This window comes from Cladophialophora psammophila, assembly GCF_000585535.1.
Source record: "Cladophialophora psammophila CBS 110553 chromosome Unknown aczJe-supercont1.40, whole genome shotgun sequence".
NCBI classification, from domain to species: domain Eukaryota; kingdom Fungi; phylum Ascomycota; class Eurotiomycetes; order Chaetothyriales; family Herpotrichiellaceae; genus Cladophialophora; species Cladophialophora psammophila.
The window spans coordinates 122,417-134,518 of NW_006912961.1; the positions used below are offsets into that span (position 1 = coordinate 122,417).

The 12,102-nt window shown below is 51.6% G+C and overlaps 4 protein-coding genes across 4 annotated transcripts; 2 read left to right on the forward strand and 2 right to left on the reverse strand.

Annotated features, from left to right (window-relative positions):
- Positions 1 to 668: 668 nt before the first annotated feature.
- On the forward strand, positions 669 to 2,220 carry A1O5_13011 (CMGC/CDK/CDK8 protein kinase; the record flags this gene model as incomplete). Its single annotated transcript, XM_007753580.1, has 3 exons — positions 669 to 753; positions 844 to 1,045; positions 1,095 to 2,220. The coding sequence occupies 3 exons, from the start codon at positions 669 to 671 to the stop codon at positions 2,218 to 2,220; spliced, it is 1,413 nt and encodes a 470-aa protein (XP_007751770.1).
- Positions 2,221 to 2,882: 662 nt separating this feature from the next.
- Positions 2,883 to 3,184, reverse strand: A1O5_13012 (30S ribosomal protein S26e; the record flags this gene model as incomplete). The annotated part of the gene is made up of 2 exons (XM_007753581.1): positions 2,883 to 3,097; positions 3,163 to 3,184. The coding sequence occupies 2 exons, from the start codon at positions 3,182 to 3,184 to the stop codon at positions 2,883 to 2,885; spliced, it is 237 nt and encodes a 78-aa protein (XP_007751771.1).
- Positions 3,185 to 7,814: 4,630 nt separating this feature from the next.
- Positions 7,815 to 9,365, forward strand: A1O5_13013 (uncharacterized protein; the record flags this gene model as incomplete). The annotated part of the gene is made up of 2 exons (XM_007753582.1): positions 7,815 to 8,460; positions 8,524 to 9,365. The coding sequence occupies 2 exons, from the start codon at positions 7,815 to 7,817 to the stop codon at positions 9,363 to 9,365; spliced, it is 1,488 nt and encodes a 495-aa protein (XP_007751772.1).
- Positions 9,366 to 10,134: 769 nt separating this feature from the next.
- Positions 10,135 to 11,242, reverse strand: A1O5_13014 (uncharacterized protein; the record flags this gene model as incomplete). The annotated part of the gene is made up of 2 exons (XM_007753583.1): positions 10,135 to 10,310; positions 10,384 to 11,242. 2 exons carry the CDS (start codon positions 11,240 to 11,242, stop codon positions 10,135 to 10,137), a joined length of 1,035 nt encoding a protein of 344 aa, XP_007751773.1.
- Between the last annotated feature and the right edge of the window lie 860 nt (positions 11,243 to 12,102).

Sequence of the window (12,102 nt, forward strand, 5' to 3'; positions counted from 1 at the left end):
GGCGTAATTGTGCAGTATCTCTGCCCGCAGGCAGCAAGATTGTTTTGATTCTCCATGGTTGATTGAGAAGGAAGCGGCGGCCTCCGATGAAAGGGAGAGAAGAAGAGAAGGAGTAATTGGGCGAGAGGGAAGAAGGAAGTCGGTCCAGCGCCAAGACTCAAACTTGGGAAAGTGCAGCCGTGCCGTGGCCTTGTCGCAGCTCATTGGCCAGGTCGAAACTGCCAAGTCGTACTGGGTACATGACCTTGACGGGCTTCGTACCGCCGATGTGGCAATGGCGAGGCTTCCGTTTTAAACCTCGTTTCAATCTCTCTTCACGTCGATCATTTCGCCTCCATAGGGTTCATGCTTTCAAGTTTAAATGCGCATCTGACTATTAACCATTGATTTTCAGATTCCCATCTCAGATCTAGTTTCTAGCAGGATCTACCCCTGTGTTGATCTACTAAACTCTTTCTTTGCCCCTCGGCTTTGGCCCGCCGGCCGCCGGAATCGATCGGACTCTGCCTAATCATCATTGTGGGAGACAGCCTCATTGAGGTTATGGTGTAGAGAATATGAATGCTCCTGGTTCGATTATGTCGCTAATGCCGCCCCGGTCATGATAGATTGGAAGCTTGTCTTTGGAGCGCGGAAAACTCGAGATCTCGTCTGGTACATTGAGCGAGATGTCGATTCCTGGCATGTCCCGCCCTGGCACAAGTCTGAACATCGCCCAACAGCTACGCAAGTCTACTCAGTTGGCCTTAGAAGGTACGACTGGCTTCCTTGGTTCTCTTTTGGAGTCCATTTCGGCCATTGGCTGGACACCACAGACGGCAGCAAGCTGACATGAATGGTTAGATTCTGGCCGAGGCCTTGACAAGAAGCAACCCGGGAACAACTACACAACAAAGGTGAAAATCGGCCACAAGTACAATATTATCGGTTTCATTAGCAGTGGCACCTACGGTCGAGTCTACAAGGCTGTGGAGAAGAACCCAAAGGGCGATCCCTCCAGCCCTGTAGGAACATCTCCACAGAAGGAACTATATGCCATTAAAAAGTAACACCCCGTTCCCTTCTATCCCGGATTTAGCGTTGACCTCTCACAGGTTCAAGCCAGAGAAAGAAGGCGACAATGTACAATATACAGGATTGTCTCAATCCGCTATCCGGGAGATTTCGTTGTGCACTGAGTTGTCTCATCCAAATCTAGTTCACCTGGCCGAGATAATCTTAGAAGATAAGTGTGTCTTCATGGTCTTTGAATACTGCGAACATGATCTTCTCCAAATCATCCACCACCACACCCAGCCGACCAGACGCCCTATTCCCGCCACCATGATCAAGTCGATCCTATTTCAACTTCTCAACGGCCTTTACTATCTTCACCAGAACTGGGTGATCCACCGCGACCTGAAGCCGGCCAACATCATGGTCACCAGTTCTGGACATGTGCGCATTGGGGACCTGGGACTTGCCCGGCTTTTCCACAAGCCTTTGTCATCCCTGTACTCCGGTGATAAAGTTGTGGTTACTATATGGTACCGGAGCCCCGACCTTCTTCTGGGTGCACGCCATTATACGCCATCAATCGACTTGTGGGCTGTGGGCTGCATCTTTGCCGAACTTCTCAGCCTCAGGCCAATCTTCAAGGGAGAAGAGACTAAAATGGACAGCAAAAAGACGGTGCCTTTTCAGAGGAATCAGATGGGTAAGATTGTGGAAATCTTGGGTATGCCACGACGGGAAAACTGGAAGGGATTGGTGGACATGCCGGAATATCCACAATTGCAGTCATTGATTGTTTCCCGTGGTGGTATGCCGGGGGGCTTATATCCGACCCCTCCTACATCTCTGAATCGCGGATCTGGTAGTAACAATGGGAGTGGTCTGGAAGCGTGGTATAACAACTGCATCCGGCATGCCAGCTACCCGCCAGAAAAGTCTCCAGGTCAACGTGGGTTCCAGCTTTTGTCTGAACTGTTCGAATACGATCCGGATCTCCGATTGACGGCAGAGCAAGCTCTCCATCACGAATACTTTAGAAACACCGACGACGGACCGAACAAAGGCAAAATCTGGGTCAGTAACAACTGCTTCGAGGGGCTAAACGAGGTATATCCGCACAGAAGGGTAAGCACGGAAACGAATGACATTGGGACTGGGAGTTTGCCGGGCACAAAAAGAGGGGGTTTGCCGGACGACACTCTTCTCCCGGCGTCAAAGAGGAGATAGCGACTCCAAGAAGCGGTGCAATGGAATGCGTCTCAGTGGGTGCTGGAGCATGAATTAGCAGCGTCGTTGGCTAGGGAAAAGAATTGAGGAGTCGATATGCCCTCAGTCTTGTCGCGATGGAATGACTCGAACATTTTTTATGGAGGGGTGCGAAACATCATGTGCCCTTATGACTGACTGGGAATCCTGGAGTTAGTATGCCTTATGGGTCTGCTGGCACTAGAAAGGGGAGGATGGGATGGTCTGCATGTCGGCCGCATTGCTAGCAGTTAGCCATTTTGTTCAGGTTCAGTGTTGGCCGGCCAAGGGTATTTCTTGCAAGAATGCATTTTTGGATTGTGATTGTGATTGTGACCAAAGCTCATTTATGCTTTTCTTTTCCATGGGTCTTTCTTTGCATTGTCATTCCGCCGTTTTCGTAGCACCGAGGCCCTGTCTACCAGTGGACATGCTCCCGTCTTGAACTGCCGTTGCCACTGCCATTGACATCGTAGGAGAAAAGCCTAGAACATCACAGGTCCGGATCCTGCACTCGGCCTCTGCAAAGGGCAAGTCAACCCTGCCCGGAGTTCTTCAACACGCATCGCACCAGATCCACGACGAAAGGCCCATCAGTGCCCCGTTCTCCCGTCGTCCACACGCACCAATATCCGAGAGAACCCTCATGCCTGCGCGGTCTTAGCGGCCTGCTGGGGGTTGACCTTCTTGCCATCCTTGTTGTATCGGACTCTTGGCGGAGGAGCGCGGTTTCGGCGGCCTTCGCGCGACCGGACACGAACGATCTTGCCATGGATGGCGCACGAAACGCAGTACTGGAGCTTCAAGTACATCTTCGGAACGGCGTAGTCGGCGAACACTGACGCATCGGAGATATCACCTGTTTTTGGCACCCCATCCCGTCAGTCACCTTTTTTTTCCTCACACGTTTCTCGGTATACGTACGGATTGCTGCCGACTCGACCATGTTGCGGATTGTGAATCGTTTCACAGCCTATTGACATATAAGCAAAATGAACCATCCATTGGAATAAAGAAAACCCCCCTTGTCTTTGGGTACACAGCGCGAGCAATTCGAGCATCTGACGGGCTTGACTCTGCCTCTGCCTTTCTTGTTGCGACCACTGGCGGTGTTAGATATGTTCAATTGAACTCGAAAGGGCGGCGTACTTGGAGGCTCGTTTCTTGACCATGTTGAGTGGTGGTGAGATGGTACTGAAAGTATCGGAAGTGTATTGACCGTGGTAAAAGCGTTGCAAAAGTGGTGGTGGCGGACGACGTGATGAGGCCGATATGAAAGTTGTAGAGGACAAGGCGCTCAAGTGTCATGCGAATAATGTGAAAACTGGAAGCTGCATTTTCGCGGTTCAGTGGGTGCCAAGTATGACACCCGCAGCTAGTCCAAAAACAGTCAAGTGCAGTGGGGTAACTGCCGAGTCTCTTTTGACTTGGCGAGAGACGAGGCTGGCTCCATGTCTAACTGCCCTAAACAACATCCCTCAATGGGCTGCCATAGTCGGTACATTTACTCCGTGCACTGATGGAATATTATCTGATGAATCCCAGCTGCTTGTGGTGCAAGTATCGAGGGCTTTTTGCTTTCAGGAAACTCACATACCATCCAACATGGCCGACAACTGCTTTCAACACTCTGACCAACCCGACAAGTTCACCCGCGTATCTGTGCAATCCATTCTCGACAAGCAATGGTCTTGCTATTTCTTACATTACGACATTGCGCCCGACCAGAGCCAGAAAATCTGTCGTTTTCGTTTGTAAGGTCTCTTCCCTGGCGTGCATGGGCAACCTTTTCCTTTTCTCATTCTCTTTCTGACGTCTCCCTTAATCCTGGGGAACCACTCCCCTTCTACCGGCTTGTCTCTGGCGACCTCCTCTTAGGAAAAGGAATGTGTCTTGCCATTTGCCCAAGGCCCCCTCTCTGGCCCCATTACATACTATACTCGTGCACCTGCCGGCGGGCGCCGAGGCTACGTAAACCGGGGGCCGGAGAGGCAGGTACAGAAGGAAGTTGAAGAGACGAAGACGAAGAGGAGGAGGAAGACGAAGACGAAGAGGAGGAGGAAGACGAAGACGAAGAGGAGGAGGAAGACGAAGACAGCGATGCCGACCACGACGATGACGACCACGATGCCGCCCACAATGGGCATTTTCAGAGAATAAATACTAACAGAACTCTAACATAAACACAAAAAAAAAAACCCAGTAAAATCTCAACTACAAATCACCACCTGCTTGGGAAGATGTAAGTGCAAGCGGCGGTCTCACTAGACTACAATCGTCGTCAGTCTTTTCATCTAGTCTATGGATTCCAGGCTAACTCACTTCCACTAGGGGCTACGGTCCAAAGTCGGCCGACTATCTGCCCCGAGAGTCCGGATTTCCAGTTGACGGACCAAGAGAAATCGGAGCCAACACAAGACCACGTTGAATACAGAATCGTCGGTTACACGTTCCCAAACTTACCGGAGGAATACCAGGCCAGATGCCTCAAGTGGAAGTCTTATTTCGCCGCACCGGGACTGAATCTACCTGCAGAGAATGAGATCATAAAATGGGGCTATTGGCCCGACGCACAATCACCGGGGGTGATTGTGGTCAGTCCGATGGTGGATGGGCGATCTCCGGCGGTCGTGTTGTATACTCTGAAAGCTTTGTCACAGAAAATACAACTTCCAGAAGTAGAAATATTAGCAGACGGCAAGCCTGGTAAAGTCATTGGAGGCTTCGAGAGCGAGCCTAGACCCAAGCCTGTGGACAATGCGTCTCTCAAGGATGGTATTGCTATCCAAGAGATGGCGGCCTTCTTCATCGAAGGGATGGTTCGAGATGGTTCGTACAAATTGAGGTGGGCCAAGAGGACCGCCTTGCAAAACGAGCTCCCAGTCTTGCTACGCTTAAACCGTCTTACAAGACACTTGAGCCGTCTTCGCCCCCTGCTCTTCGCTAATCTCGATGAGGATCTCCGGGCATCAAATGGATACATAGTCTGGAATGGATGTTCGACGATGACAAAAAAGCGGGCGAAGCAGAGCGACGAGGAACGTCAAGATTCAGAACTGAACCGCCTTGTCCGAAGTGACCACTATCGACACGAACACACTTGTTGAATCGAGGAAGGCGCGCCACAAGCCGGTTGCCTACAAGTCTTGAATCAGCCAGATTTCATTTTGCGACAGCTTGTCGAGACCCCACAGAAGCAAGCGATCAAGACACCGGTGAACCCGGAATCAACAAACAAGTGCTCCGCCATTTCAAAACATCAGTATAACCGCCTGCCTACGGGACCAGAAGCCTCCACTACGCTACGGGTCGCCAGATCGTGTCTGAGCCGACCATGTAAACGAAAAAGACAGACCTTGGTGCTGTGGTCGGACGCCACATTGCTCAATAACTACAAGTGAAGGGAGTTGAGCGTCGAGGAAGATGTGAACACTGGGAGCAAAGGTACGCAATATGTGGTTAACAAGAGTATATCAGGCGGTTAGCGTCTCGAGTGGAACTGAAAAACAAGTAGTACACATCACTATGTGTGCTTTAGCTTTAGCTGGGAACGTCAGGTCGAAGAGTCGGGCGCCCGTCTCCACGGTCTTCAGGGAGATGTCAACAGCCATCGCTCGAAGGCAATTTGTCACCCCCGACAGCGATTTTCCCACCCCTTTACCTGTCAGAGACGACCTTAGAGCATCTAGCTTGGATCCGTAGGACATTGTGTGGAGATGCTCGCGCTGGAGCTGCACATATGGAAAATCCTTGTCCCAAGACGTGTCTGGTTTCGTGACGCTGTAGGCTTTAAGAAACGACTTCTGCCAATAGTCCACTTCTTCCAGAATGGTTGGCATGTTCTTCCGGTCCTGTGGATCTCCATCATATTTGGAGGACAGGGTCAAGCGGAGTTGATATTGTAATCGCGTTGGGGTGAACAGCGAGGGCGGCCCAGGTGGGTTATCGGACTCCCCGAGGCACAGACTGGGCACTGCAATGGCACAGCTTTTGTGGTCGATCAGGAAAGGTCGGGACCACCAGAAGGATATTTGCCTCGACACAGCCTCAGCGACAAATTGAAACACCTACTCTTAGGCACACATACCAATCCCACACGAAGAGGAGGCACCATGTTCGCCTCCTCATTTCCAGCTCAAAACTTGACGTGTTTTTTGCGAGGCTGTCTTAGTGTAAACCTGTATGAAGTCATTCGGGGCCTGCTCTAAGTAGATTTGAGCCATCTGTCTACCAATTTCTTGGGCTTCACGAATAGTTGCACCGAGAGAATGCCATGCTTCGACGAACTTGGCTTCTCACTTGTACCAGGTAGCTGTCAGAAACAACTGTTGCGCTTGCATCAAGCCGCCTCTGCCCGGAGCAAAACATCGACTCAAACGTTCGGCTTCTCTATAATACCTTTCAGCAAGTGTTTGGCTCCCAATTCTCAGTTCCGATTCGAGCCTTCGACGCAAAGAAGTATCTAAGTATTGCGTCGAGCATGAACAGATCCTTAGAAGCAAACACGTCAATAGCTGAGAGACTGGTTGTCCTGTGGATCGGCGCGACCACCACTCTGCGTATCGTTCGAGGAAGTGAGGCGGGTAGATGCTATAGTAGAAGAAATTGACGTGTTGAAAAAGTTTTGTACCAAAACATCTCCTGGGTGTCAGCATCAACCGGCAAAGAACTTTGGGAAGGGAGGCATTATACCACCCAAATATCGGGGAGGAAGAGTGATGAGGGCTGATGTGACATCCTCCGCCACAGGATCCTCGGGCTGTTTGGAATCCCAGAATGCTCCGACAGGTGAGAAGCAAGGTTCAAGAGAGGCCTGATGAGCATACCTGGGAGTCTGGTAAATCAAGGTTGAAATGTGCAATGCCTGGTATGTAACCCAGAGCTTTCAGACCAGTATCTTCGTCCAACTCGGGATAATATGGGCCTTTGTTGAAAGCCTTGATTTGATCCTCCTCGATGCGCCTCTTAACTCCCCATGATTGACTATTCAGCAGCAAGTGGCAAGAAGCTTCAGCAGCTGTCTAGATGGGAGGTACCTCGGTGGCTGCTGGACTGAAGCACGATTTGACGGTGTTTTTCTTCCTGTAAAATTGCAAAGATCAGATACTTTTCCAGAGCGACAATGATTGCGAGGCCATTCGCGGTTGCACTGCAAGTCGTCAGCAGCTTGCTCATCTGGAGTTCACCAAGCGCCATGGTACCTTTTGTTTCCGACGCTGACATTCTGTGCAAGATACTGGTTGATGACCAAAAGGGCCGATCATGGCGAAAGTGATCAATATGCAATATCTCGTTCAGCAAGTGCACGGGAACACATCGATTCGATCTGTTCACAGCTAGGGCTGACAAGACTGGGTGGACTGGGTGAGATTATCTTTGTACTATTACAACGGCGGGACGGACAACTCTTTGGACTCTTTGGGTATCGTACTGAGCTAGTGCGTATTAGGCAAGGCGGGCTAACTGCGCATCTTTCTCTTCGAGCAGCAATTTAGCCATCCATTGACTTTGACGTGGTGATACTTTGAGCAGGTATTACCACACTGCTGTCTCAGCAGAGACTGTGTTCGGATACCATGTCGCTATCGATATGCACCGAATGCCTCTCGCGGCTGCGAATCTCGTCCACGACCCCCAAAGGTCTCGCCGTTCAGGCATCAACGCTGACCCAAACAACATCCTTCCACAGCTCTGCCGCGCAATATAAATCCCCTCTGCTGAAGAAGAAAGTCGCCCAATCTGGTACCGCATCCTCCAGATCCCGTCAATCTCAATCTGCACGCCTAAAGAAGAAATCCCGCGAGCGCCCCAAGCTTCCTCCTGTGGGCGAACGCCGAGCTCAACGCCATCGCATCGTTCTCTCAAACACCAATGCCTTACCAGTGTCGGACATGGAGACCTGGAGCAAGGAGAACATGGTTGACGAGCAGTCCGTTGGAAAGATGATGGCACTTGACGGTGAACTGTTGGATCAACTGAGAGACTCAGGGGCCTTTAAGACGACGCAGAATTGGGGTCTGTTTCGGAGACCGGCAACTTTGATTAGAGAGGAGACACATCAGATCGCGAGGGATATCGCGAATGTGAAGCAGGGAGGGGAGAAGAAGCAGTTCGTCAAGCATTTAGTCATTGGTGAGAGGGCCAGTGGGAAGAGTGTGCTCGTGTTGCAGGCCATGAGTATGGCCTACATGGATAACTGGATCGTCCTGAATGTCCCAGAAGGTAGGACCTTCTCCATGCTCATCCACGACCAGAGACAAGGCAACTGACTTTGGATTTCTGCAGCCCAAGCTTTCGTCAACAATACGTCTTCATACACCCCTCTTAGACACGGTGAAGACGAGTCCGAACACGTGTACATCCAACCACACCTGACCCAACTCCTCCTTACCCGTATTGCCACCTCCAACGAATCTGTCCTGAAGTCCTTGAGACTCAACCACACTCATCCCAAAGCACTCTCTCTGAAGAATACTTCCACATTGCTGGAGCTCGTGCAGAAAGGCGCCGGCGACCACCACCTCTCCTGGCAGGCATGGCAAGCCTTTTACAAGGAACTTACCGAGCCGGGCCAAAACGGTCGCCCACCGGTGCTTGTTGCTGCCGACGGCATTGACCACTGGATGGGTCCCACTGCATACCGCGACAGCGAGCATAAAATCCTTCATTCGCATCAATTTATGCTGGTGAAGCAATTTATCAATCTCCTGTTCTCGGGCGACACATCGAATGCGTCGCCATTTGTCAATGGCGGCATGGTCCTCTACAGCACATCGGGCTCCAACACTCCGAATTACCCAACCTTCAACCTCGTCCTCTCTCAAATGCGCGCTCTCCAACTACACTCTATCTCACCCACGCACCCGAATTTCCCCTTGCCGAAGCCATACAGTAAACCCGATCCTAGGATCCTCGCTCTTTCCGCACCAGTCACTCGCGGCGATTTGAATCTGTTGGATTTGAGGGGATTGAGTAAATCAGAGTCACGGGGTTATTTGGAATATTTCGCAAAGAGCGGGCTTTTACATAAACGCGTCACGGATGGGTTGGTGAGTGAGATGAGGGGACTGAGCGGAGGCGGAGTCGTGGGCGAGCTGGCAAAATTGGGTAGACGCGTGATTGCTTGAAAGGGGAGAGGACGATATGTGACGGATGGCAGAATTAGAATCGTATAACAGGGAGAAAGAAAGCGAGATGGTTTGGAAGCGTCAGAAGGTCAGCCAAGTGTGCATGATTTTGTTGAGCAAGCAACCGCTACAATGAACAACCCACTGCAGCCTGTCGTCTCCCTTTCTCCGAGGATAAGATGTCGGAAAGAGAGTGATCAAGTTCAGCTGCCTCATACGCGGATCAGACGCAGAGAGACCTCCGTCTTGTCTGATATCGAGGAGGATTGTGTACAATACAAATGATCTTCAAGAATACAGACCTACACATGTATCCCTTGTACAAGACCACGAGGATGAAGGAGATGACGCTTGATCGTAATCTTTAGCAAAAGAGATCAAGAGATTGGTTCGTCAACACCAGACTGACGAGCTTTATCGAATTTCGGCGACAGGGAAGAGGACTGGCAGTCGACTCGGGAGACATATAGGTAGCAGTTTCGTGCCCAAGCAAGGTACATACAGAAAATAGGTACATGTAGACGAGGAGCATCTGATGGACTCCGTACCAGTAGTTGCAGCTGCATACCACCTCTCTCCCCTTCTCAAGCCAGGAACAACGGCCTTGCCTCCTTCGCTCGCTTACAATGGGGCTGTTTGCTCCTCCCTGCGCATTATCTCCTGTTTCCCTGCTTCCCCCCCACTCTTACCTTTTGTATCCCTCTTTTGTCTCATGCGTACTCTTCCTCTTCTTCCACCTTCTCACCAGCATCACTGCGTGATCATTGATCTAGAAAATCGCAAGTGCGTTCGGCGGACTTCCGATTCCACCGGGGACGTTCAACGGCACGCTCGTCAAGAGGAACTCGTACCGCCCGACTTTCTTGCAATGCTCGCCGAGTTTCTTGAGGTCCCAGAGTTCGCCGATGTTGAGGCCGAAGAGGGAGAGGAAGTATTGATGGAGAACTGAACAAGAGAGGCGGGTCAGAAGAAGAGCTCGCAGGAAAGCGTCCAGAGTGTTGAGGACTCAATAACTTACCAAGTTCTGCAATCGTGCCTGGCCGGTTCCCGTCCTCCTCGATTGAGGGAGGAAGCACCTCAAACGCAATCGCGTCTCCCGCGACGGCAGCGAAATGGTGATTCCACACCCACTTCGCCGTTTCCTTACACCCCTTGACACCCACAGCCTTATGGGTCCCCAGCATGCGTTCTTGTTCTTCGGCACCCACCACCCCGAGGTCCTCTGTGAACCCGGATCGAACGATCAAGATGTCGCCGTGCTTGAACTTCGTGCCTTGGTGAGCGGCCACGGCCTCGAGATCTTGCACCGAGATGGCGTGTGAATCGAAGCAGTCATACTTGATTCCCTTAGCTTCGGCATAGGCGCGGTAGTCGAGAAGGACACCCCGTCCCACAAGGCCACCACGGTCGTGCCAGTGGTTCAAGGTTGGCAAGGCCTTGTCAAGGTCGACGTTGCCGAAGCCCTGCACCAGCTGCTCGCGGGCTGGCTTGGCCCCATTGTAGCCGCAACCAGTGGGTTGATGGCAATAATGTACCAGGCTGTCCCATTGTGAGGAGCATTGGGTGTTGAATTCGACCTCGTCGTCAAACCCGTACAGGTCGAAGGGTCCTTCCTTGAAGGAGAAGACCTTGTGTTCCAGGCCTTTTCTTTGGAAGCCCGGCTTGTTGATGGCGCCAATGGGCCAGTTGAGCGATACGGAGACGCCATCGCGGGCTTCTTTGAAGGCCTCTTGCACGACTTTCGGGGTGAGGAGGTTTATGCAGCCGAGGTGGTCCTTTTTCCCATCCTTATCGAAGACGCCCCAGGCACAGCCCTGAGGCATGCCCTCGACTTTGGGAAGCGAGTCAAAGTCTGGAAGGTTAGAATAGTCCGCCATTTTGTTGAAGGGAAAGAGTGTGTTCACTGGGAATCAATTTGAGGGGCAGCACGAGGAAACGGTCACACGGAGGTATGGTAATTGATCGGGAACCTTGCACTCTTTATAATGTGACCCGGAAAGGCTTTTCCACGCCTAGGAGCCCGCAATGATGAGCTCCCTTTACCTCAGACTCGCCCTAACACGCGACTCCTCGTGTCAGAGTTGTCGAGCGTCCCCAGAAACCGCCTGGTAAAAGGAGGGGCAGTGGCATGCTCCAACCCGTTGGAGTTGCAAACATGCCCCTCAAAAGCCTCGGGTAAATTCTTGAAGAGGGTGACTGGAGAAGTCCAGGATTCCACGTGGGGAGGGTGACCAGTGTCTTCAAGCAACGTATCCAATGGCTAGGGAAGAATAGGCGTGCCTAGACGTTTCTGCGGAGAGGAACTGTGACAAGTGTCGTGGCACGTTCCGAGGGGGAAGAGCTATCGGCCCTGATACAAGGAACTCTTTGGAATGAACGAACTCGAGGGGGGAAAGAATCAAGCTATTCCAAAAGAAGACTGCGCAGGGCGTGCGTGAGGTGTACTTGGTAGTATTAGTCCTAGTCGTGGTCAAGAGGGGTCCACAGGGTTCCTGTCTCTATACGAGAGGTTGAGTGGGATGGGGAACAGAAAAAAACCCTAATTACCCACGGCTGTTGATCGATGGCCGAGGTTGCTACCAAAGGAGATCAGACAAGTTAGTGACCCAAAGACGAACCACAGGAGTCACCAGGTGCTGACACGAGACAATACCTACCTAGGAGGTAGTATGGAGAGGATGTTTGTAAGGATTGTAAGGCTGGTAAGCCGACGAGGCTCCCAAACAAGGGGGGCGGA